This window comes from Hoplias malabaricus, chromosome X2 (assembly GCF_029633855.1).
Source record: "Hoplias malabaricus isolate fHopMal1 chromosome X2, fHopMal1.hap1, whole genome shotgun sequence".
Taxonomy (NCBI): domain Eukaryota; kingdom Metazoa; phylum Chordata; class Actinopteri; order Characiformes; family Erythrinidae; genus Hoplias; species Hoplias malabaricus.
Window position 1 is genome coordinate 8,818,479 of NC_089819.1, and position 27,245 is coordinate 8,845,723.

General features: G+C 42.2%; 1 protein-coding gene and 1 pseudogene across 2 annotated transcripts; one reads left to right on the forward strand and one right to left on the reverse strand.

The window, feature by feature from the left end:
* LOC136676576 (uncharacterized) overlaps positions 1-27,245 on the forward strand; it is a 310,723-nt pseudogene that overhangs the window by 73,091 nt on the left and 210,387 nt on the right.
* On the reverse strand, positions 223-25,825 carry LOC136677297 (uncharacterized). Of its 2 annotated transcripts, XM_066654800.1 has the most exons (7): positions 25,705-25,825; positions 4,449-4,516; positions 3,658-3,957; positions 3,262-3,552; positions 2,567-2,602; positions 1,750-1,785; positions 223-1,601 (listed from the first exon to the last, which is right to left on the reverse strand). In XM_066654800.1, exons 2-7 carry the CDS (start codon positions 4,510-4,512, stop codon positions 1,360-1,362), a joined length of 969 nt encoding a protein of 322 aa, XP_066510897.1. In that variant the 5' UTR covers positions 4,513-4,516; positions 25,705-25,825; the 3' UTR covers positions 223-1,359. The 2 variants fall into 2 exon arrangements, with proteins under 2 accessions (XP_066510897.1, XP_066510898.1); XM_066654801.1 differs by lacking the exon at positions 2,567-2,602.

A 27,245-nucleotide genomic window follows, 5' to 3' on the forward strand; every position in this document is an offset into this window, starting at 1 on the left:
CCAAATTGGACCCACCCAGTCAGCCAGAGTTAATTCCCTGCATGCGAGTGCATTTTCCTGCAAGTAGGTTTCTTATCTGTTAACTATTGATTTCCAAGGTAGTCAAATCTTGTAGGTAGCAACAGAGTTGCCCCTACAGATTAATGAGTAGGCAGAGGTGGCAGAATTACTAATAATTTAGTCAAAGAATACTCAAGTAAAAAGTTGAAATATGATGTTTTTTACTCAAACAAGCACATAGTACAAATTTACTTGTAAAAAAATAAAAAATAAAAGTAAAAATGTAATAAGAGCAACAATAATAAATATAATCTCATGTACAATATAATCATCTGTATTTACAATCTCATTCTCTGGCACAATTTCATGACAATACACACAAATTGACACACCTTTATACACATTTGCACACTCAAACACACATACACTATATTGCCAAAGGTATTCACTCCCCCATTCAAATCATTGATGGATTTTTTTAATGTGGCGTTCAATATATTGAAAGTCTTTTAAGGGTTATTTGAAGTTTTAAGGTGGATGTCTACATTAAAAAAAGTGGAGTTTTTTTTATGTGGCAGTCAAAATATATTGGCAGGCTTAAGGTTTTAAGGATTATTTGAAATGGTCATTTATTTGATTTGTAAGTCTAAATAAAATGGCAATTTTTTTAAGGTGGTCATTATTTGGCGGTCAAAATATATTGGCAGTTTTTTTAAGCTGGTGGTATTTTAAAATGTAGTGTTGAAGAAATTTTTCTACAAATTTAAACTCATAGCTATTAAACAGAATATAAGCCGAATATAAAAAAAAGATTTACCCTGTATTTACTTTTCCACACCCTGCTGGTAAACAAAAGTACAGAAAATCATGCCTGCTGGTGTATGTTGGTTTTTGCTAGTCTGGTGCTGGTTACTAACAGGATGCTAGTGCTGGTTGTCCAGCATAACATTCTTTAGGACATAAACACAGTATATGTTGATTTTTCTAATGACAAGCCAAGCTGGTCTGTGCCATTATTGATTAAAATAGCCAACTAGTTAATTGATTATCCAGTTCTATATATGATAATGTGATATTATATTAAAATTCGGATGTTATTGCTTAATGTTAATTTTACATTCAATAACTGAACTATTAAAATTACAAACTGTAAAATGTTTTTCAGAATTTTTCAATATAGAGGGTATAAGTCTTTGATCAAATGCTACATTTTTTTTTGGGTGGTTGGACCCAGAGTGATATCTTTTCATCGGGTCCAAAATCCCTAACAGTGTCCCTGTACACACACACACACACACACACAGTTAACACTTAGATAGGTGCAGAATAAAAAAGGCTGTGAAGCACTGGTTAAACATGTTAAACCTGGACCTCATTCCTGGAAGATGACAATGGTAGATTCTCTTCATCTACTGAAATTCCATGTCCGTTCAAACTATTAGGATTTTTATCTGGTTCATGTTTCATCAAATTCATCTGGAGCTCCTGATTTTTTCTCTTCAGCTTCGAAATTTCCACCCGCCCGAGCACCACAAAAACGAAAAGTATCACCATAAAAACAAAAAATATCACCACAAAGAGTGCCAACACTGAAACAGCAACTGCACACAAAGAAACAAAAAAGTACACATCATGTGATGTTTAGTTCCAGCATTATGTAGGAAATATTTCAAAATAATTATCCAAAAGAGTTTTCTGAATGGATGTTTAAATCAGTAAATGAGTATCTGAGTAAGCTGTAACACATACCCAGTGAGTCAGTGGGGCAAACTGCACAGCGGTCATCTATATAAAAAAAAAAAGGCATAAAACAATAAATGAAAGATCCCAGACTGAAAACCCATATTATTTACAGCAGCAACTATTGGTATTTGAGAGGCTAAACAGGGTACAAACAGGTCCCTCTTAGTCACACATGTCTGTGCGAGCCAGGTGAGTTGGTTAATTGCACTGGACCAGGTGAAAAGGGCCAGTCACACACCAATCACCACATGAACTTTTAGACTAGGACTGCTACTCTCACCAGAAACAGCAAGAAAGAATTCACCACCTCATTAGTGTACAACAGTTCTATCCACTAAACACAACTTCAGCTCCGAGGTCGGCCCCAATGGCCACAGCCTCAGATGGAAGCACATCAGCAGGGGATCCCAAGCATCCTTTACCCCACTGCCCCAAAATATACAGGTGTTGGTCATAAAATTAGAATATCATGAAAAAGTTGATTATTTCAGTAATTCCATTCAAAAAGTGAAACTTGTAAATTATACTCATTCATTACACACAGATTACACACATATTTCAAGTGTTTATTTCTTTTAATTTGATGATTATAACTGATAACCAATATAAACCCCAAATTCAGTATGAGGTGGTCAATTCCTTCTTGCTGTTTCTGTTGAGAGGAGCAGTCTTAGTCTAAAAGTTAATGTGGTGATTGACCTTTGAAATGCAATGGTTAGTTTCAACATTTTGTAGGAAATATTTCAAAATAATTTTCCAAAAGAGTTTTCTGAATGGATGTTTAAATCAGTAGATGAGTATCTGAGTAAGCTGTAACACATACCCTGTGAGGCAGGGGTGGGGACTACACAGTGGTCATCTATAAAAAAAAGGCATAAAACAATAAATGAAGGATCTCAGACTGAAAACCCATATTATTTACAGCAGCAACTATTGGTATCTGAGAGGCTAAACCATACAAACAGTTCCCTCTTAGTCACACATGTCTGTGCGAGCCAGGTGAGTTGGTTAATTGCATTGGACCAGGTGAAAAGGGCCAGTCAGACACCAATCACCACATGAACTTTTAGACTAGGACTGCTACTCTGACCAGAAACAGCAAGGAGTTCACCACCTCATTAGTGTACAACAGTTCTACCCACTAAACAAAACTTCGGGTCTAAGCACCCCAGCAGTGAATCCCAAGATTACTTTACCCCACTGCCCCAGAATATAATGCATCCTAAAACATTAGTACAAAATTTAGTATAAATAATATTAAATTATTCTGCATTCCTAGCTGCATTTTGAGCTTTATGTTGCATGTGCTCTTACAGCTAAAGCAGTGCATAATCTACTTTTTTCCATTTATTTATTTTTGCCAGTTCCTGAGATAATCTTCTGCTTTTAATACACTATAAATCAAACTTGTAGGTTTAATAGACAGGAAGAAGACAATTAATGTGGAAGGAATATGTTTAGTAATGCTTTAAAGCGCCTGAGTAAGAATTTGTGGTGCAAATGGTATTACTTTCATACCTTTAACAGTCACGCTGTAGATGTGAATGATCTCTTTGTTGTGGGTGTCCATTACAGTATAAACTCCACTATCAGAGATAGCCATTTCTCTGAGTTCAAGGGCAGATGTTAGTAAAGCTCTATCTCTGTAATTAGGTTTACACTGTAAAGTGCGCCCCTCAATCGTACAGATCTGACCCTTGGACGGTCCAGTTTCATCCGTGCCATTATAGATCACCTCCACCGCCTCAGAAATGTCCAATTTCAACATCAGAGACTCATTGGTCTTTATCTGAACTGGGGTATGCAGTGCTGCAGAAAAAAAGTCACAATCTTGTTTGATTGTAAATAAATAATAAAACATGTATTCGTAAATCAGTCAGTGACAGTGAGTTAATAACACATAAGAACACTTACGCTCAATCTGAAGGCTCACATCACAGAGGTCTTTACTGTCACAGACACATGTGTAAAGGGCTCTCTTATTGAAATCAGCTTTAACGATGTTGAGAGAGAGATCTCTTCTTAAATACTGATCATGTGACATATGGTATCCTTCTTTTAGAGATCTGCATGTTGTCTGACTACACTCAGCCAGAACATCATCTGGTTTATGGTACACAGTCCATCTGACCACACCTGAACAACTCTCAGAGCAAGGGAGAGTTGCGTTGTCATGGAGCTTCACTTTTACCGAGGGAACAGCCGATTCAGCCACTGAAATAGAGATTGAGACAGAAGGTATATAGTATGCGTTGAAACAATGTCTCCTAAAACCCTCCTGGCAACATTATCACTTTTTAATTTTTAATTTAGGACTATAAGGCAATTTGACTCTTCATTACATTTAAGTGGCACATCATAGAAAAGGTCAAATTAATAACTAGTTACTTGCAGGAACAGTGTTTGCTACATTTTGGTGGTAGAAATTACTAAGTGCTACATTAAATAAGCTCCAGCAGGTCAAGAAACCCCAAAGTTTAGACAGGTAAACAATGAATTAGTGATATGCTTTATGATCACTGTACAACCGTACAATGAAATTTGACCTCTGCGTTTAACCCATCCGTAGCAGAGAACAACCACACTCTCACACACACACTAGTGATTAGAGGCAGTGAAAACAGGGGGCAGCCGTACTCTGTGCCCAGGTGAGTTTTGGTGGTTAGGTTAAGAAGAGCATAAAGACGTTAATGTGCATGACTTACCAATGATCATTGTGGTGAAGAGTAAGAACAGGGAACTCTGATAACTGCTGCAGGATTTCATCATTCAACTACAGAGGGAAAAATATTAGAAAGGGAGACAGTAAAAAAGATGAGTCAAATAAACAAAAGAAGGTTAAAAGGTAAAATTTACATCAGATAACCTTTTTCTACGACTGCAAAAAAGGATTATTTTTTATAATTGACTAATTTGTTGATTGTTTATTTATTTATTGATTGATTAATTAAATATAAAGGCAAATTTATAACAAAATTAAGGTAAAATGTATACATCAATTCAAAGAAATCAAGTGTTATGTTATCAGTATTAACACTATTGCTAAAATGAGCTGAAAAGTAATGTGTCACGCCCTCGTCTCGTCACCTCTGTTTTCCCCGGTCATGTGCTCTTTTTAGCACATGGCTATGTTTGTTTATGCTCTAGTCTCCGCCTTTGTTCCGCCTCCTCATCTGTCATTTGTTAACCCGTCCTCGTTATCTGTCCAGGTGTGTCTCATTTGTGTCCTGTATTTAAGTTCCCTTGTGTCTCTCCTGTTTGTTGAACATTTCACCTATGTGTTGTACTCTCTGGTCTGTCTGTCTTACTATTTTCTTTTACCCTCTAAGTCAGTCTTTGTATCTCTTTTGTCTCTTTGTCTGTTGGTGAGTTTACTCGGTTTATGTCTATGTTCAAGTTTAGTCTGTGTTGCTTTGTGTCTGTTTAGTTCTGTCTAAAATTAGTCTGTTTCTCTCTTTGTGTGTTTAGCTCTCTCTTTCTAGGTTTCTATGTCCAGTTCCCTTTCTCTGTCCAAGTCATTGTTTCCATGTTTCTCAGTCTCAGTATTTCTTTGTTTATGTCTTCTCACTAGTTATCTTAGTCTGTCTTGTTTTGTAAATAAAAGTATTTGTGTTTTAGCAAGTGTGTCCGCCTCTGTCAGTCCGCCTCGTGATCCGTGACATAATGAAGGACAAAAAAAAAAAAAAAACAAGGAGCAGAAAGCTTCTAAAAAAATGAATGAATAAATAAATAAATATCAGGCACCAATTGTTTTTTTTATGAGCCAAATAACAACAGGCAAAATTAAATATTCTAACGCTCACTTTTGTCTGTAATTTTAGTAAGTTTTCTTTCAAACCCCTTCATTGTCCTCCTACAGTAACATCCCGCTTCCTAATTTTGTGTCCATTTATATTATTATTATTAGCGGTGGCTTGTTCGCCTGCTGGCCACTTTTATGGAACAGGCTGCATTTGTATTTGGATCGGGTGAAATGTGAAAAGAGAGTCTCAAAATCCAAAAACCCGCAAGAGGAAATGAACAAATGCACCTGACGTGAGAGACTGTTATTCTACAAATATATGCGATGTGAGTTTAAACAAATGTATTTATTTTCACATAAAATTATGATATATTTATAAATACCAAAAATATATATTAATTAATTTAACTATTTGTACAAATTGCAGACTGTGAGTCACAGACTGGGATATATCATCATCATCATCATCATCTTCCTCTTTGCTGCTCAATCCATTTCAGGGTCGTTGTGGCAATGGGGTGAGTAAAGAAGCCCAGACGTCTCTGTCCCGCGCAACCTCCACCAGCTCCTCTTAGGGGATCCCAAGTCATTTCCAGGCCAGCCGGGAGATATAATCCCTCCAGCGTGTGCTGGGTCTACCCTAGGGCCTCCTTCCAGTTGGACGTGCCTGGTATACCTCCAGTGGGAGGCGTCCAGGAGGCATCCTCATCAGATGCCCGAACCACCTCAACTGATTCCTCTCAACGCGAAGGAGCAGCGACTCTACTCCTCCCTAATCACTGAGCTCCTCACCCGATCATGGAGAGTACGCCCAGCAACCCATCGGAGAAAGCCCATTTAGGCCACTTGTATCCACAATCTCATTACCCAGATCTCATGACCATAGATGAGAGTGGGGACGTAGACTGACCGGTAAATTGAGAGCTTTGCTTTATGGCTCAGTTCTCTCTTCACCACGAAGGTCCGGTACAATGATCGCATTACTGCAGACACTGCACCTAACCTACAGTCAATCTCAGAATTGCTCTTCCCATCACTCATGAACAAGAACCCAAGATACTTGAACTCCTTCACTTGGGGTAGGTTCTCCCCCACTACCTGAAGGGAGCATGCCATCTGTTTTCGGGAGATAACCATGGCCTCAGACTTGGAGGTGCTGATCCGCATACCGACCGCTTCACACTTGCATGCAAACTGCTCAAGTGAACGCTGGAGGACTCCATGCAAGGAAGCTGGTGAGAATTTTCAGTCCCACTTTATATTAAGTGCTTCTAATAACCGTGTAGTTACTCATGAACAACAACTATGTAACTACTGATGAAATACCTGTTACAGATGGATTACAGTAGTAAAGCTTATGTAATTACATGTGTATCAACTTCAGTTTTGCCTTTTGTAATTACACAAGTGAATCTTCATAGTTGTAACAGCATATTCTCTCATGTAATTAATGTAATTACAAACATGTAATAATTAACTAATTTGAATACATTAGTAATCACACTGGAACAATTTTTTTTTGTTCCAGAAGCCTTTTCTGGCAGGTATGTATTAACTTACATTAAGACATTCAACTGGATTTGCCATAGTTTCTAACGTTTAGCTAATATTTATGTTATTGTTGAGACATTGTTTCAGCTTTAAACCGTTCTGTAATGTGATAGTACAGCAGATGTCCGTTATTTCACAATGTAACATTTATGAAATTATTTAAATGTATTGCATTATTATTAGCCATAAACAATGTCTATAATTACCACTCAATTAATACATAGTACCTACATAAATATACAGGAACTGTCCACTTATTTTAAAGTGTAACTTTTATATAATTACTGAGGAATAAATGCGTTGTATCATGGTAACCTAATCATATCATTATACCTTTCTGTTATTACACAGTACTTACACACCAACTACATAAGAACTGTCCACTTATTTTAAAGTTTTACAAAATTACTCTGGAATAGTTAACCATTAAAAATTAAAATGAAACTACTACTTATCTTATTGTAACATATATAATATTACTGCAGAATTGCATATTAAGAGTTATTCAGTACTAATAGTATCCTAATAGTGATGGGAAATTTTCAACACGTTCATCATTTTATCAATTTAGACAGGAATTATGGATCTTTGTCTTATCAATCAGCAAAGCACTAATACACACACACACACACACACACACACACACATATATATATATATATATATATATATATATATATATATATATATATATATGTGTGTGTGTGTGTGTGTGTGTGTGTGTGTGTGTGTGTGTGTGTGACAGCACAAATTAATTCAAATACGTATGAAGCATATTTACTGCTTTCTGTGGAAAAAAAAACTAAGATCCACTTGTGTAATTACAAAAAGCAAATGTAGTGGAGTATGGACTGAATATAGATAAAGGATGAAAAATCGAAATGAAGAAATAAAGAAATGAAAAGTTTTGAATTAAATCTTTCTCACTCTGACCAGGACCTTTGTCTGGTCCCGAAGCCAACATTCCACAAACCACAGGGATGCAAAGATCCTGCAGCCCCCCCACACACACAGAACCTTACGCACACGCATAAAATTTACATCAAAGACACTTCCCAGGCCACATGGCCCCGACCCCCTTTCTCTCTTCAGGAACTAAAGATAACAAGTTTATAATGCTTTCAAGAAAAAGGACATAGAACAAAGAGGGGAGTTTTACTGCCCCCTTTTACGACAGGGGCGCCTCAGGGTCTCGTCATTATCGCTTACAGGATCAACAAATGGTTAACAAAAGTGACTTCGGTTGAACCCCCGTTGACTCATCTACACGACAACCAATGGCATGGACCAACAGTGACCCCAAATGGACACTGGCGAAACTACGCCTCGCTCGGGGTCGCCTAAACAAATAACGGAAATGAAATCAAATTCTGATTAATGTGCATAAACAATATGTATTAATGTCACTTTCTGTGTCCTCAGATGAACGCCCACCTTCTAATGAGATGATGTGTATTACTGTTGTCAACCATGAAAAGAAGTTCTGTCTCTGATTAGAAAAGTGAATTAACACCAGAATTAATACTTCTAACGTATCATTGTAAATGGGATGTAAAAACAACGTACCCAAGATGAAATCTTATGTAAATGTTTGATATTAATAATCCAGTACGCTCATTGTTGTATATTACTAACATGTATAAGGAATTTCAATACGTGAAATTTATATTTCGTTTCTGTGAATCGCTGATTCAAACTCCCCCTCCTCTCTCTCTCTCTCGTGAGAGTCACGTGAGCCTCGAACTCGCATCCAATCGGAAAAGGACGCCTCCCATTAGGGCGTGACTGCGCTGGCTTTGAAAAACAGTTCAGCTCGGCACACAGAAGTGAGTTGGAAAAAAAAAGGAGAGTCGAGTTGGGACAGCAGGAGAGAGAACAACACAATTCAATTCAGCGGTTCAGCTCAGAAGATCGGGAGCTCAACTCATCTCAACTCTTTGTCTCTCTCTGACTCTCAATTTCGCTTCCGCTTTGAACGCCTGCACGCGTTCTCTTTGTTCTCCTTCAAGTTCAACCTCTCCCAGCGAGACGCCTATCTATTCTTCAAGCCGACGAACGAAACAAAGAAGAACCTTAAAAAAGACTTCATCAAAGCTCACAAGAGACGTCTTGAATTAGCTAGAGTATGAAGCCTTACTAATACGTCGAGTGATTTGAATATATTCTTTTCTTTTAATTGTGTTTTGTTTTATTGCCCATCGAAGTGTGATCTCACGAGTGATCAAAGTAGGCGAAGCTTATTCGTGGCCAGAATAAGATATCAACCTTTTTGATTAGTTGATAGCAGATATATTAACGTTATAAGCTGACTTCTGAGGGCATTACTTCTAGAAAACCGAACAACGAGACGAGCTAACACTCTGAAGAAGCCACTCCACTCCGGTGAGAAACCAGCCACGCCTGCAATTCTCCGAAAAGGGGAACTCTCGATCGACGCCGCTCCGCCTGAGGCCGAGAGCTTCTAACTCAACCGAAGGGAATCTCCTTCACAAGCGGGTCTGTCTTTCACGACGTGGAAACGACGAGAAACAACCCCAGAACACGGAGGTTAAACAGCAGGACGCGACGGCTCGGTGAAACGGCAAACGAGTAAGCTAGCAACTCTCACATTTTTCCAGGAGCTGATGCCTGATTAAGTCCCTTTATAATTTACAATTAATTAAACCTCAGTTAGCAACATTTTAGTCACAAGCCAGAAGTGCCTAGCTTAAGCTTAAGGTCAAATCGGTTTCCCCTGCGGTGATGCCGTGAGATTACAAGGTTAAGCTATGTTAATTAAATATCCTTCCTTTGTTAAATAAAACTTTCATTGTTTGAAATCACAGTGTATACAGTTTGTTCATTAATTTTCCTGAAAATCCTGAAGTACTCACTTAGCTTGATTATTACCCATTCTCAAACTAATTATTAACGTTTTAATTGCTTAAGCTAATTATAAACTTTAATTAATATCATTAAGTCAATATCAGAGATCATAAGAGTTTGGATAAGGTCAACGCTATAAACACAAACTATAAATATAAATATAAAAATATATTTATATTTATTGGCGTATGACCAACATACGCTACATATTACATTTTTATTATTTTTGGCGCCCACGCGAGGCCAGGAAAAAGGCTTTTTAGTGTACAAACTGTAAAACACTGAAACAATCTCAGCTTGGGTTTATGAAATACTTTCCGCGGTTTGTGTTGCTGAATAACAATTGAGATTCAAAGCTTGATGTGGGCAATTTCGTGTTGTGTTTATTACTTTTGAAAAACTGTTCTGTGGTATATACCGTTGAGAAAATAAGCTTGGTTGTTTTAAAGAGCGCAGCTCTGCGCCATTTTGCATGCATTAAATTGAGGCCTGGGTACACCCCCATTACGCGGAACTCCGTTCTGGGATAAGTACCGTCGGATTCGACCTCCCGCCGCGAAATTCCGGCGAAGTGAGACCACCAAACCGAACACCTCCATTCGTTTTAAACTGGGTTGCTACCAGCGTTAATAACGAGATTGCGCGCTAGGCGATTGGGAGGTTATTAAAAGAATCAGCCGAAGATACGGCTTGTGTTATGAGAGGTCTGCTCTCATCAGCTCTTCCTGTTAAACTGAACGCGAATTCAGGAAAGGAACGACCCCCTCTGAAGGGGCGGAGCTGAAACTAAGGAGGGAAATTCAAAACTCCCCCAAAACAGAGGAAGACTAATTCCCTCTTGTGGTATAAGTGCGTAATTGCAGGGACAACTACTTCATAACTAGCGTCTTTTGAAGCGTGTCCTCCCGTGCTCCTCCTTGTGATGAAGTGTGGTGCTACCCTTGACGTTTGATTCCCGTACACCCTCTAGTGGTTGGGAGGTTGCCCGCCGAGGCAACCTAAGTGTTTAGCAGCCCTCTGGTATTTAAAAGTTGTCATTACAGATGAAATTCTTTTAAAATACCTTAGTGTAAAATCTCTGTTCCCCTTTTAAATTTTAATTTTTATTTTTGATAAAGTATCTGAGCGTTTAAAATCTTTATCCCATTTTAGATTTTAACTTGATAACGCCCTCTAGTGTTGAAACTTCCCGCTACAGTGGAAATTCCCATTTGTGTTATATTGTGTCTGCTCGTGCCGTGTTTATTGGGATTTCCACCAGCGCCGACTGGTGTCCATTGCTGCTATTGCATTACAACTTGCTTGTCGCCCTCTGGTGTCCCAGTCTGGTATTACAATTTAAGTTCAGCTTAAATACTGAAGCTTGCTGTTGCCATTCAGACTTACCTTCAGTACCCTCTAGTGGAGAAACTTGCTATCGCAATTGAAATTGTCGACCAGTTCACACTGATAAGACCTGGTGTTACAGCTCTAGTGGCTGTCTCTAAACTCTGCACATCTGAATAATTACAAGTAAAGGCTTGGAAGCATAATAAGTTGATACAACTACAGCAGACAGTGTGCAGTAATTAGAGATTGACACTTTAACTTGGTACCAGATCACAAACGCAGTTAAAAGAGAGAGTCTTTTAATTTCGCTATTCTTAATAATTCTTTACTTCAGAATTTTTTTTTTCATAATTGCTTAATTGGAAATTATATCTAGTAATAAATCTTACTTAATTTTAAAATTCTTTAATCCAAATTTTTTCGACAATTCTTTAATTCAAAATTTTTTCATAATTTTAATTATTAAAAAAAAAAAAAATCTTTTTCTTTTGCTCACTTGCGTCTAGCAATTTTCACTCCACCCTCTGCTACTAACAGACTTCCCTTAGAGATTCACAAGTGAACTCTAACACCATACAGACTAGCAGTTACTCTTAGAGCACTCAATACAGGTGAATTTAGTTCAGGTTTAGTTAGAAAAGGGATTAACGGAATTAATCCTAACTAAATAGAAGTAAGTTACACCTCGCAGTTAAAACACAACTAACATGGCAGAAGGGACTTTTTCCTCGGAAGTATATGTAGAAGGTTTGTGGGATGAGGCATTCTCTGTTCTGACCAGCATCACCAGTGATGTGGGGCCGGGACTCGCAGAAACTGTGCAGAAAACCTCACAGGCCCATCGTGACCACATGGTGGCTAAGTGGGTAGAGAACCACTTAACCGACATCCTCAAGGGCAAGCCCCTAACTGAGGCATTAGGTCAAATAGCCCTCCTCGCTGTAGTACAGCTCAGGGCCAGTGAACGTGAGCTCGACGTATCACGGCGACAGCAGGCAAAGGTAGAGGCAGAGCTAAGTCGACTTTAAAGCGAAATAGCTGAAGGGAACACACTGCCCCAGGTCAATCCTGATGTGCCACCTAGTGCTGCTACAGAAAGACAAGGCCAGCAGGAAGATAGTGAGGATCAGGAACCAGACTCAGGGACCGTAACCTTTAGAGCTGCTGCAGCACCTCCTCTGGTATCAACGGGTATTTCACCTTCCCCTGCGTCTCCTGTCAGCTGTCCCTTACAACGCCCTGCTAGACCCAGAACACTGCAACCAAGTGTCTGGTCCCCTCAACCTTTACCCTCTCACGGTCCCTCATACAAGGACCTAGATAAAATCGCACGTAATATAACCCGCTTTGATCCCAAACCTGACGGTTCTAATGATATCTTTTCCTACCTAAAAGATATTGACTTCTACCTCCAAAGGTTTCCCGGGATCACCATAGATGACAGACTATATGTGATTAAACTGACCTCCAACCGAGACGTCAGTAACTTCATTGAACGTCAGCCAGACTATGTAAAAGCGCGATATGATGTGCTGTGCCAAGCATTGGAGGAGGAATTCTCCAATCACCTGTCACAGACCGGACTGGCTGCTGCTTTGAACATAAAACAGCAACGCCAGGAATCCCCTCAGCAATATTATAACCGACTCAGACAGGCGTATTTCGGACCTAGAAATGACTCTGGAATGGAGGAAGAGTTAAATTTCAAATCATTATTTATCCAAAACCTCCATCCCCACACCAGTCATCAGCTGGGAGTCTCAGCTTGCCCTCGCACCCTGTCTAGCAGGCAGCTGCGTGATTTAGCACTCAGAGGTTTCCTAAAATCCCAACAAATTCCCAACAGGCGGTCCGAAACACCCCAAGTCTTTAATGTCGACTCCAGCTCCCCACACTTAGAGTTGGAAGGTGTCACCCAGGCCGATCCACCAAGATCCGCCCTGGACCCTTCCTCCACTCCGTGGACCAGTGAGGGCCCGAAGCCTCATCTGCCCTCACATCAATACAAGCGCTACCCTCCTCACAGGCCAGACAGAAATCGCGACAAAGATTTCTGGAACCCTCGGGACAGGGCTGGGTATGGTCATGACTATTACCCTGCAGAAAACCGCGGTGCGGGCCGTGGAAAACCATCACATCCCCATAAGGGATATGAGCGAACAGCTCAGAACCAGCTTTCTGATTCTAATAGAGAAAAGAAAGAGAGATACTGGTATCAAAATAAAGAAAATCACACCAAAGACAAGCTTAAAGGCATGGAATTCAGCTCTAAGGAGATAGAGGACATCCGCCGAATGCTTGCAATGATTTGTAAAGAGAAAAAGAAAAAACCTGACGTTCTTTCTATCACCTCTTTGCGGTCTAACCCAAAGCCACCCTCTAACACCCTAGAAATGTTAGAGAGTTATGTAGGAGAAGTGACAAGCGAAGCTCCGTCTTCTAGCGCACCGTGCAATCTCCTCGTGACCCAAACAAACACTGAAGACCCAATGATACAGGGGGGTGACTCGCAACCACCCTCCAGTGCTGTTTTGGTTGTTCAGTTAGACGGTAAAGAAGGTTTAACGCCAAATGACCCTTCAGTCATTGAAGGTGACACCCCCGTCCAACAATTCATGGGACACTTAACTGAGAAAGGGGTTGCACGCAAATTCTATTTGTCCACCATTGTGGAGAGAAGGCTAGTACATGAGGCCCTGTTGGACACTGCATCAGATGTCACGCTCATGTCTTCCGCCTTGTTCCACCAGGTTCGAGCCATTGCGCGGCGTGAAAATCGCAAGATACAGCTCCAAAACTGTTCTCTTAAAATTCAGCCGTATTCACATGCAGGCCTCACTATCCAATCTATGGCACTAATACACTTAGCCATTGGACCAATGACTTTAGTGCATCCAGTTCATGTGTCTCCTCTCGAAACAATTCCCTTCCTCATCGGCAAAGATCTCCTTAATCGCTTCAAACCACTGATTGACTTCAAAAGGTCAAATATCTGGGCACAAGTGCGTGAGCCTTTGCCCATCTGCATCCCACACCACCGGGAAGCTCAGTGTTGCCGTCTCGAAATCCGGCCTGAATCAATAGGAGATCCACCAAGTCAAATCCCTCACTTTGAGGAAGAGGAAACTGAGCCCATGGCGGCCACGCCAGAGACTGCAGTCTCTTCCTGGCCCCCTAGTGCCATGTTAGAACAACGGAACACATTCCTGTGTACTTTCACTAAACCGTCCACAACAGACGCTCCCGGCCTTCCCATCGTGAATGGTCTCACAATGCAGGACTATCATGTGGACAATGCAGTTCTGGCTCTGTGGACTGACAAGTCCGCCATAAGCCAAATCCTCTTTAACACTCTGCGCCTCACTCAACCAAATATTCCTTTGGTGAGCAGTCCTTGTCGCTTTCCTCTTAACCCGACATCAAAAGTAATGTCACCCACTGATGGAATTTGCGCTTTAACTGTCCAGTGGAACAAAAGGGTAATCACCCATTATTTCTTGGTCGTCCCTAACTTGCCGCACGACGCCTACATTGGAAGTGACTTCTTGGTGCGCCTCAACGTCCACGTAGACACCCTCAATAGTGTGCTGTGGTCTTTGACTGATGTTTCAACGGAAACCTGGTCCTCGGATCTCAGCAACCTAGGCTCAGGACAAACTATTCCCGAGGTATGTCAGGTCACTAACCAAGGTTCACTTGTGGTACCTGCAAACACCGCAAATGTACCCATCCGCTTAGTCATGCGACCTAGCCAACACTTAAGCCACGCGCATGCACTTTTCCAACCGTCACCTCAGTTCTTCGAACTAGGCCTCAACCTCGAAGCCACACCTTTGGTGGAAACACGAGCAAGATCCACCTATCTGTTCATACCGAACGAAACCACTCAACCCTTGACGATCCCTCACTCATCTCCTCTGGGTTGGTTAGTTAGTACGAAATTCCATGACTTCGAGTTGCGAATCCCGATCATAGGACCAATGCCTGAATCCCTGCTTCTTGATCATCCAGAATCAAAGGTGTTCTATACTCATCCAACACGAGCTGTTGCTCTCTTCTCAGCTCTGGACATGAGTAACGACACCATTTGCAGGATAGATCTCGCTGAGGACAATCAAATGACGGTCACGGTTCTTTCTTTAGATTCATCCCCGGAATCCTCCCGGGAACCATCTCTTCTTCCCGAAGCGGGGGAAGACACTTCAAATTCACGTACTTCAAAAGAACTATCTGACTCCGAATTCCGTATCCAAGTCGAACAAGTTCTAAAGGAGGCCGACACCCTCCAAAGCAAAGAAGAACGTGAGAAACTCCGTGAAGTGCTTCTTAAATATCAGAAATCTTTTGCCAAAGATTCAATGGACTGTGGTCTCACTGATATTCATTCAGTGCGCATTCCCACTCGTCCAGGAGCACCACCCACGTTTGTCCGCCAATACAAAATTCCGTTGGCATCCTATGAACTGGTACAAGAAATCATTGATGACTTGCTGGAAAAGGGCATAATTCGACCCTGTAACAGCACGTACTCGGCACCATTATGGCCCGTCATAAAACCAAATGGTAAATGGCGCCTAACCATCGACTATCGGAAACTAAATCAACAGGTTCCCTTGTCTCGGTGGCCGATGACACAATTGGAGCAAGAACTTCCCTCGGTCCGAAACGCTAAATACTTTTCCACCATCGATGTAGCCTCTGGCTTCTGGACCATCCCGGTGCAAGCAGAAGACCAACACAAGCTCGCTTTCACCTTTGCAAACCGACAGTACACATTCACTCGGTGCCCTTTTGGATATGCCAACTCACCCACGGAGTTCAACATTTTCTTAAACAAAGCATGCCCTGATGCCCGCGAGCGAGGCACACTCATATATGTGGACAACATACTCATGCGTAACCACTCCCTACAGGCACACATTGACGAGATTGATCATGTTCTTGACCAACTTACAACAGCAGGTGCGAAAATATCACTCTCCAAATGTCAGTGGTGCAGAACAAAAGTGAATTACGTCGGTCTGCTCGTAAGCACTGATGGTGTTGAACCGCAAGGGGTAACAAACCTCGCAGCACCCACCAATCTTAAGGAACTCCGCAGTTTCTTAGGAGTATGCAACTACTCACGACAATTCATAGAAAACTATGCGGACCTAGCTCGTCCACTTTATGACCTCCTGAAAAAGGATACTCCGTTCACATGGGGCGAAGCCCAGGAACACGCCATGCAGGTGTGACAAAGAATTCAATGACCAAGCAGACAGCTTAGCCAAACAAGGGGCCCGCGAAGGCACATCGTGGACATTCGGTCCCTCCCTTTATCCAAACCCGCCCGACATCAAAGTCCTAGCTGTCACACGGTCTCGAACTGTAACGAAGGCATCGCCTGACAATGCTAAACCTACCATTGTCTCTATTAACCCTGCTTTTTCGGACGCTGACTTAGTTACTCTCCAAGCTCGAGACCCAACCATTTCTAAAATGCTTAGCCATGTCTCTGACCCATCTACATATCCCATCACAGCCCAAGATATTGACACCATACCAGGCCTTAAAGACCTATACGGCGCCAGAGCGTCCCTCCAAGTCGTCAAAGGCTTGCTAGTTCATGCCACTGACTCGCACACTTCACCTACGTGCGTGGTTCCTCAGTGTCACAGGGGGGTGATGCTGATGCACGCCCATGACTCCCCATCTGCGGGACACAAAGGGGTCAAAGCAACACACCATGCGCTCAGGCAGGTGGCATATTGGCCCCACATGGTAAAAGATGTGGCTGATTACATTAAAGGCTGTCTGGTATGTTGCCAATTTCAACCCTCGAATCCTCTTCATAGAGCCCCCTTGCAAAAGAAAGGATTATCCTTCCCTTGGTCAAACCTCCAGATAGACTGGGTTGGACCACTCACTCGAACAGTAAGAGGTAACAAGTACTTCCTCACAGTCACGTGTGCATTCACTAAATGGGTAGAATGCCTCCCCGCACCGAATGACACAGCACTAACCACTGCATACTTACTGATGAACCATGTCTTCTCACGGTTTGGCCTACCCAACCGTGTCGACTCCGACAGAGGGACACATTTCACAGCTGAGGTCATGCAGCAGCTCTGGCAACTCTTAGGAGTAAAAGCCAGCCTTCACATTAGCTACCATCCTCAAAGCTCAGGTCAGGTAGAGCAAGCCAACCGAACTGTTGTTAGCATACTGAAAAAGTACGTAGCAGCAAACCAACGAGACTGGGATGTCAAACTACCCCTTGTACTGATGGCCATACGGTTGACCCCACACGATGCGGTCGGGGTCTCACCCTTTGAATTGATGACAGGGAGACAGATGACTCTGCCTCTACATCTGTTATATCAGCCAGGTGAAGCTAGCATAGCCGTAGCCTACACCACTCATCAGTATATGGAGGATCTGCAGAAACACCTCAAAGCCACTTTCGCCTTTGCCCAGCAGAAACTGGAAAAAAGTGCAGAAGGTCGCAAAGCGTACTATGACCACAAAGCATCCCACGACGAACTCCAAATAGGGGACAAGGTATGGTACTACATCTTTGTCCAACCTGTTGGAAGGTCGCGAAAAACAGGGGGGAATTTGGCCCGCAAATTCCTACCCCGATGGTCCGGTCCCTATAAGATAACAGACAAACTGTCCCCCCGTTGTTTACAGGATCAAAATAAACAAAGCTCGGGGCAGTACTGAACTCAAATGGGTCCACCGCAACCAAATCCGACCACACACAACCCCCATGGGACTTGTAGGGGATACTAACGCTTGTGTTAGATCATAAACGACAGAACCAAAGGCAGGAAGGGTGTTGGTTAACGAACAACTACAACCTTCTACTCACACCTTAGTTCTCCTATCCCTTTCCCTTCTTCCCTCACTCTTTAGCAGGCAACAAGCTTCTAACCAGACTGAGGACACTCAGGGTGCAAGACCCTAGTCCCTCATCGTCAATTATTGTAGAGTGTTTACCCTAGGAAACTTTTATCAAAAGGGGGGTATCGTGAAAATTTTAATAATTTGTCTAAACGACTCGCCGTAAATACCCTAAGTCTAACCATGAGCATCTCTTCTGGTAGGATGGCCCCGCTGCTCATTCTCCTGATCGTCGGCTCCCTAGGAACCGCCGTGCTCCCTGAAGTGATTGAACCGGGTCCTGACTCAGGAATAATACTGAAAGACCAGCCGGGACTGCTAATCACTAATTGCCGCCTCCATACCCAGAGAGTATTCGTACGGTTGAATCCCGCCGAAGCGTGTAGCAAAAACCTACCGATAACCACTCTGCAGACTGGCCGGAATGGAGTTAGATGGACTGAGGAAGCTATCAGCCATGCTGAAGCCGACGTAACTCACATGCTCCGCCAGCTACAAAAGTTTACCGTAACGCAATCAGAACTAAATGGTTTTAACAAACGACCTAAACGCTTCATAGGCGGATTGCTAATGGCAGCTGCAACTGTGGGATCACTACTGAGTCTCGGAACGTCCGCCGTCAATGCCGTCAATGTAGCCACTGTTAAACGTCAAGTAGGGGAATTACAAGCTGAAATTCCAAACATTAAAACCCAATTAGACAAACAGCAGCAGCACCTGCAAACAATTGGGCAAACCCTACGTGGCACCGTCGTAGTGCTCAACGCTCACAGTGTCGCTTTGAACAAAACGCTCCAGACGGTTAACTCTATACTTTCAGTAGTGCAACTTGACCTTGCCCACATCCAGCTTGTGAATATGTTATTGTCTGATATGCTACAAGAAATCAGCTCCTCTGTGGATAGCCTAGCCATGGGGAAAATTCTTCCCTACCTGGTGCCTCTATCCTTAGTACAGGAGATTTTGTCTACAGCAACTCGAGACGTAGTTACTGATCTCCAGGCCCACCTAGCCTATACCTTAGGTAGCGCCATCCCAATTTACGTTAATCCTCAAGACCGAGAATTAGCATTCATCGTTAACCTTCCCATAATGGCGCCTGAAAACATATACCGTTTGAAAGATGTTGTCAACGTTGGCTTCTGGCAAGATTCTGCCCACGTTCGTGTAAAGACAACATCTCTTGTAGCATACCAAGACGATAACCCTGACCTATATCTGGTACCCAATTTGCTTATGTGCACACTCACTAAAGACATTCACTACTTGTGCCCTAGCAAACCTTTCATTCGTGACAGCGCAAATGGGATCTGTGGCCTCAAGCCTATGATGAGTATTACTCAATGCCCGGTAGTCGTCACACCCCGACGTTTGGTAACCAGTACTCAAGCTGAAATTGTTGGAAATCGTTGGTTGGTTAACACCCCCTTTAGAGAGGCTCTACTAACCTATGATCAACATGACACCTCAGAAAGGGTACTCCTTCCTAGCCAAACCTTCTGGGTAGACATCCCCGTAAATGCAATCTTACATGTAGGAGACCTGGCCCTGTATCACCTAAACCCTGACCAATATGAGAGCGACATAGAAATCTCAGAGTTCTTCTCCAAACACACCATCGAGCTAGATACTAAAACACTAACTCGCCTAGAATATGAGGGAACCCAAGTCATTGATCTAACCCCCATAGATAACACTCTTAGAGAGCTGTCATCTCAACCCCTATGGCCAGTTCAGCCTGTCACCTATGCATGGTCCACTCCGGACACCTTACTAGTTACCCTGGTAGGATTAGGATATCTTTTGACTTTTGGTATAGCTTGGTTCTATTTCAAACGCACTCGAGCCCTCCAGAGCAGGTTAGAAACTTGGTCTAATAAAATGGTCAAATTCGTTAGACATAAAAGAGCCCAGAGAGGTGAACCCCCAAGTTTTAGATATGAAGCCGAAGGCCATGTCGAAGAATCAGCTCTCGAGGTTGCGTTTGAACAAGACCTACCCCTAAATAATTAGAATCCCTTCAGCATGCAAACATACACACACTCCATATGCACCCATACACTAATAGGAATACATCAGCTTTGGAAATGTGTTTGAATATGCTTGCTGATCTCACCTTCCTCCACAGCAAAAGTTCTTTTCAGCTCCATGCTCCCTGCCGAATCATAAAACTCAAAAGAAAGGGGGGAATGTAGTGGAGTATGGACCGAATATAGATAAAGGATGAAAAATCAAAATGAAGAAATAAAGAAATGAAAAGTTTTGAATTAAATCTTTCTCACTCTGACCAGGACCTTCGTCTGGTCCTGAAGCCAACATTCCACAAACCACAGGGATGCAAAGATCCTGCAGCCCCCCCACAAACACAGAACCTTACGCACACGCATAAAATCTACATCAAAGACACTTCCCAGGCCACATGGCCCCGACCCCCTTTCTCTCTTCAGGAACTAAAGATAACAAGTTTATAATGCTTTCAAGAAAAAGGACATAGAACAAAGAGGGGAGTTTTACTGCCCCCTTTTACGACAGGGGCGCCTCAGGGTCTCGTCATTATCGCTTACAGGATCAACAAATGGTTAACAAAAGTGACTTTGGTTGAACCCCCGTTGACTCATCTACACGACAACCAACGGCATGGACCAACAGCGACCCCAAATGGACACTGGAGAAACTGTGCCTCGCTCGGGGTCGCCTAAACAAATAACGGAAATGAAATCAAATTCTGATTAATGTGCATAAACAATATGTATTAATGTCACTTTCTGTGTCCTCAGATGAACGCCCACCTTCTAATGAGATGATGTGTATTACTGTTGTCAACCATGAAAAGAAGTTCTGTCTCTGATTAGAAAAGTGAATTAACACCAGAATTAATACTTCTAACGTATCATTGTAAATGGGATGTAAAAACAACGTACCCAAGATGAAATCTTATGTAAATGTTTGATATTAATAATCCAGTACGCTCATTGTTGTATATTACTAACATGTATAAGGAATTTCAATACGTGAAATTTATATTTCGTTTCTGTGAATCGCTGATTCAAACTCCCCCTCCTCTCTCTCTCTCTCGTGAGAGTCACGTGAGCCTCGAACTCGCATCCAATCGGAAAAGGACGCCTCCCATTAGGGCGTGACCGCGCTGGCTTTGAAAAACAGTTCAGCTCGGCACACAGAAGTGAGTTGGAAAAAAAAAGGAGAGTCGAGTTGGGACAGCAGGAGAGAGAACAACACAATTCAGTTCAGCGGTTCAGCTCAGAAGATCGGGAGCTCAACTCATCTCAACTCTTTGTCTCTCTCTGACTCTCAATTTCGCTTCCGCTTTGAACGCCTGCACGCGTTCTCTTTGTTCTCCTTCAAGTTCAACCTCTCCCAGCGAGACGCCTATCTCTTCTTCAAGCCGACGAACGAAACAAAGAAGAACCTTAAAAAAGACTTCATCAAAGCTCACAAGAGACGTCTTGAATTAGCTAGAGTATGAAGCCTTACTAATACGTCGAGTGATTTGAATATATTCTTTTCTTTTAATTGTGTTTTGTTTTATTGCCCATCGAAGTGTGATCTCACGAGTGATCAAAGTAGGCGAAGCTTATTCGTGGCCAGAATAAGATATCAACCTTTTTGATTAGTTGATAGCAGATATATTAACGTTATAAGCTGACTTCTGAGGGCATTACTTCTAGAAAACCGAACAACGAGACGAGCTAACACTCTGAAGAAGCCACTCCACTCCGGTGAGAAACCAGCCACGCCTGCAATTCTCCGAAAAGGGGAACTCTCGATCGACGCCGCGCCGCCTGAGGCCGAGAGCTTCTAACTCAACCGAAGGGAATCTCCTTCACAAGCGGGCCTGTCTCTCACGACGTGGAAACGACGAGAAACAACCCCAGAACACGGAGGTTAAACAGCAGGACGCGACGGCTCGATGAAACGGCAAACGAGTAAGCTAGCAACTCTCACATTTTTCCAGGAGCTGATGCCTGATTAAGTCCCTTTATAATTTACAATTAATTAAACCTCAGTTAGCAACATTTTAGTCACAAGCCAGAAGTGCCTAGCTCACCTTAAGGTCAAATCGGTTTCCCCTGCGGTGATGCCGTGAGATTACAAGGTTATGCTATGTTAATTAAACATCCTTCCTTTGTTAAATAAAACTTTCATTGTTTGAAATCACAGTGTATACAGTTTGTTCATTAATTTTCCTGAAAATCCTGAAGTACTCACTTAGCTTGATTATTACCCATTCTCAAACTAACTATTAACGTTTTAATTGCTTAAGCTAATTATAAATTTTAATTAATATCATTAAGTCAATATCAGAGATCATAAGAGTTTGGATAAGGTCAACGCTATAAACACAAACTATAAATATAAATATAAAAATATATTTATATTTATCGACGTATGACCAACATACGCTACACAAAACTGAAGTTGATACACACTTGTAATTACATAAGCTTTACTATTGTAATCCATCTGTAACAGGTACTAATTCATCAGTAGTTACATTGTTGGTGCATATGTTGTTCATGTGTAACTACACAGTTATTAGAGACACTTATTTATAAAAGTGGGACCGAAAATTCTCACACAGAGCAGATGCAGTTTCAGAAATGCAAAATAGTGAGAAATTAAGGTTTCTTGCCAGTACACACTGTAGAACTGCAGTACACACAGCAGGACAGTGGCTCCTGTGCCGATACACACAGCAGGACAGTAGCTCCTGTGCCGGTACACACAGCAGAACAGCCATACACATAGCAGCACAGTGGCTCCTGTGCTGGTACACACAGCAGAACAGCTGTACACACAGCGGGATAGTGTCTCCTGTGCCAATACACACAGCAGAACAGCCGTACACACAGCAGGACAGTGGCTCCTGTGCTGGTACACACAGCAGAACAGCAGTACAAACGGCAGAACAGTGGCTCCTGTGCCGGCACACAACGCAGAAGAGCGGTACACACAGCAGGACAGTGTCTCCTGTGCCGGTACACACAGCAGGACAAACAGCAGAACAGTGTCTCCTGTGCTGGTAAACACAGCAGAACAATGTCTCTTGTGCCGGTAAACACAGCAGAAGAGTGGTACACACAGCAGAACGGTGGCTCCTGTATCGGTACACACAGCAGATCAGTGGTACACACAACAGAACAGTGGCTCCTGTGCTGGTACACACAGCATAAGAGCGGTAAACACAGCAGGACAGTGGCTCCTGTGCAGTGGTTCTATGCAAATTTGCTTATTGTGATGTCACAATAAGGGAACCATCCAAATGGCTTGTAGAAGCATATGATTCCTGACACCAAAATCTTTCAACTGACTCACAGAAAATGGATGGATGTTTTTGTTTTTCAGAGCAGTAGAGACCCAAGTGGAAATACAAAAGCAGGTAAAACATGCGTTTTTCATATGTCCCCTTTAAAGTTGAATGATCCAGTGACTTGTGGAGTCTCAGGGTTGTCTTTGTGACTGTGCCTATCATACGGTTTCGAGAAAAATACCACAAATGATAATTAAACAATAAACTAAATTAAAGCAAACTATGTATTTTCCTTAATATGACACCTTCAAAATCATTGTGATGCTATGTTATTACTAGAGGCTCTGTAATAATGAATGATGATGTCGTGTAGCAACATTTGTTAGGGACCTGCCCATTGAAGAACAGGATGAAAAGGGGCAAAAGGTATGCAGAACAACATATGGACTGCAGTCTGTAATTGTAAAACAAAGTGCTGCTGTATGCTCAGTGAAGCTGAGAGAATGGACAGAAGTATGGTCATAATATTATGATATGACTGTGTAGTATATAAATGTAATTGAAACAGCTCTGGCTGACAGTGTGTTTCAACATTATTCAGATCAGGTACTGCGCTGCAATGTGATATCGATTTACCAAAAAAAAAAAACGTCTATGCATATATTCAGTATAAAAATGGCTTCTTTAAAATAAACCAACACATATCTACATGTACAACCTGAATTCCAGACTCACAATTTCCCCAAATTTCCCCTGCCAATGTTCTGCTGTGTGCACTGCTGTTCCTGCTGTTCTGCAGTGTGTGCCGATGTTCTGCAGCGTGTGCCGATGTTCTGCTGTGTGCACTGCTGTTCCTGCTGTTCTGCAGTGTGTGCCGATGTTCTGCAGCGTGTGCCGATGTTCTGCTGTGTGCACTGCTGTTCCTGCTGTTCTGCAGCGTGTGCCGATGTTCTGTAGCGTGTGCCAATGTTCTGCTGTGTGCACTGCTGTTCCTGCTGTTCTGCAGTGTGTGCCGATGTTCTGCAGCGTGTGCCAATGTTCTGCTGTGTGCACTGCTGTTCCTGCTGTTCTGCAGTGTGTGCCGATGTTCTGCAGCGTGTGCCGATGTTCTGCTATGTGCACTGCTGTTCCTGCTGTTCTGCAGTGTGTGCCGATGTTCTGCTATGTGCACTGCTGTTCCTGCTGTTCTGCAGTGTGTGCCGATGTTATGCAGTGTGTGCCGATGTTCTGCTGTGTGCACTGCTGTTCCTGCTGTTCTGCAGTGTGTGCCGATGTTCTGCTATGTGCACTGCTGTTCCGCAGCTCTATGTAATGATGTTCTGTACCGGTGTTCTGCAGTGTGTACCTATGCTCTGCAGTGTGTACCGTCCCAGGAGCCGCTGGGCCATACTTCCAGCATTAGTGTACAAAAGGGGTCTGTTGGTACCATCAGCCTATAGTCATTCAGTACTCTAGTGGAGGTTTTCTTGGGGCGAAGATGATGATGGAGTGTTTAAAATAGCAGGATACTTCACATGGCTCTACAGTTTGTTTTTATTTATTCATGAAAGTGAACATAAACTATATTAATGTGATGAATAGAAATGACATATTAATTTGTCCTTCATGTCCCCATCTTTGGCAGTGTATTGCCCACTTTAGTGTTAAAGTAATAGATTTGGTGTTTAACAGGCTTATTACTAGACAAAAATATATAAATAATAATAAAAAACATAATTAAATAATAATAATAACAATAATAATAATAATAAAAAAGAAAACACACACAACTGTGCCCCTACCACTGACTGGCAAACAGAGGTGTGCAGATGTGCCCCTTTCATTTCTGCATGTTGCCCAGTACAAGAAGTAAGTAGGAAGGCCTTTATCCCAAAGGCAGCAAAAGTCAGAGTGCATCTTTTTCTAAAATTTTTACTTTGACTTAGCAACATTTCAGGTACCAGCATGTTCCTGATAATAGAAAATAAGGAGGCGATAGATGTACACAACAACACCAAGTAAACTGGGCGAAATTCACAGAACATCAGCAAGCTATAACCGTTTTTGTCATAAACATTTAGTGAATAACAAACTCTGGGGCATACACAGAGACCTGAGGATGAGACTTAACGCGTACGCTGTAATGTCATTGACAGGAGACAGAATGACAGTATGTAAAGTTGTAAAATATAAAACTGTAACGTAGGAAAGGAAATTCATCCTAGAACCTCGAAAATCGGGGAGCGACATGGTGTTATTTTTCACACATGTACACGCATTTAAAGTTAGCGCATGGTTAAATATCAAGCCCAAACATAAGCTGGAAGTTTAAACATACCTTAAAAGCTTTCCTCGCGCTTAAACGTCCTCTGAACCCAGTTTCGGTGTTGTTTAAACCCCGTTTACCTGGTTTGACTGTGTCTAGCTATGGAGAGAGCAGAAACCAGGAAGCTTCAAGCCTTGTGTTGTGTTGTGCGTCTTTTTCTTTGGAATGACATGTGTGTGAATGTGAATTATCACCACCTACTGAGCTGGAGTGTGAAGCGTGACCTCAGAAGAGCCATATTTAAAGAAATATAATTAATTAGTTCGTTAGTTAGTCAGTCAGTTAGCAGCCGTTAACGGCCTCAACTCCAGGGGACAGCTCGCCGTTCTGACTGCAGTTCTTATAGAGTTAAAACCATATTCCACCCAACCATTACTAACATATCTGAATACTTCTAAAGGCTTATTTCACCCAAATATTAATACTTCATCTCAATACTTAAAGTTTTAAATGCCCCTTTTACCCAGCTCAACCAGATATACGAGACACAGTTGGAGAATTTGAAGATTTTGGCTCATCAGAACATTATGAATACCTTGCTCCTTCACTCACTGTCCCCTCCCTCAGCTCCACAGTCCACAGGAGCACCTTATAGTTTTTACACACTGATGGAGAACATTAGAGCATTTTCACACCTGAAAATTCGTTTCCAAACCAAAGCTTGTGTTTTTTTTTTTATTTGAAATTAAATGAAATGTGCAATTATTTGTCATTGTACAACGTACAAATGTGTCTTCCGCATTTAACCCATCTGTGGCAGTGAACACACACTGCACTAGGGACTGTGTACACGCACCCAGAGCAGCGGGCAGTCATCCCTGGTGCCCAGGGAGCAGTTGTGGGTTTGGCGCCTTGCTTAAGGGCACCTCAGCCGTGGAGGGAGGGAGGACAGTGTTGTTCCTTCACTCCCACTGCCCTAAATTTTCCTGCCAGTTTTGGGAATCAAACCAATGACTTCTCAGTCCTAAGCACTCTTCTTTAACTATTAAGCTATGGCTGCCCAGTAAGTGTTGATTTCACACTGCAATTTAGAATGTGACGAGACTGAGTGCTGAGCTGAGTGTGGCTTTCAAAGCAACCTGGGCTTCTATAACACCTCAAGAGCGCCACCGAGTGATCACTTCCATGCCACGACACATTGATGCAGTAATTCACGTACATGGGGCCCCAACCAAGTACTGAGTATGTATACTGTACATGCATTTCAGTAGGCCAACATTTCTGTATTTTAAATCGTTTTTTATTGGTCTAATATAATATTCTAATTTTCTGAGAAAATTACTTTTGGGTTTTCATCATAATCATGATAATGACAGTGGCAGGTAGTATCGCAGTCACACAGCTCCAGGATCCTGAGGTTGTGGTTCAAGTCCTGCTCCAGGTGTGTTCTCCTCAAGTCTGAATGGGTTTCCTCCGGGTGCTCCAGTTTCCTCCCACGGTCCAAAAACACATGTGGGTAGGTGGATTGGCGACTCAAAAGTGTCCGTAGGAGTGAGTGAATGTGTGTGTTGCCCTGCACTGGTGCCCCCTCCAGTGTGTTCCCGCCTTGCACC

Excerpts from the sequence above, each read along its gene's own strand:
- LOC136677297 (XM_066654800.1), bottom strand. The coding sequence starts at position 4,512 with ATGATGAAATCCTGCAGCAGTTATCAGAGTTCCCTGTTCTTACTCTTC. Across the intron at positions 3,553-3,657 it reads TGTGAGCCTTCAGATTGAGC|CACTGCATACCCCAGTTCAG; the intron begins GTAAGTGTTCTT and ends TTTTTTCTGCAG. Across the intron at positions 1,786-2,566 it reads CCCCACCCCTGCCTCACAGG|ATGACCGCTGTGCAGTTTGC; the intron begins GTATGTGTTACA and ends TTTTTTATATAG.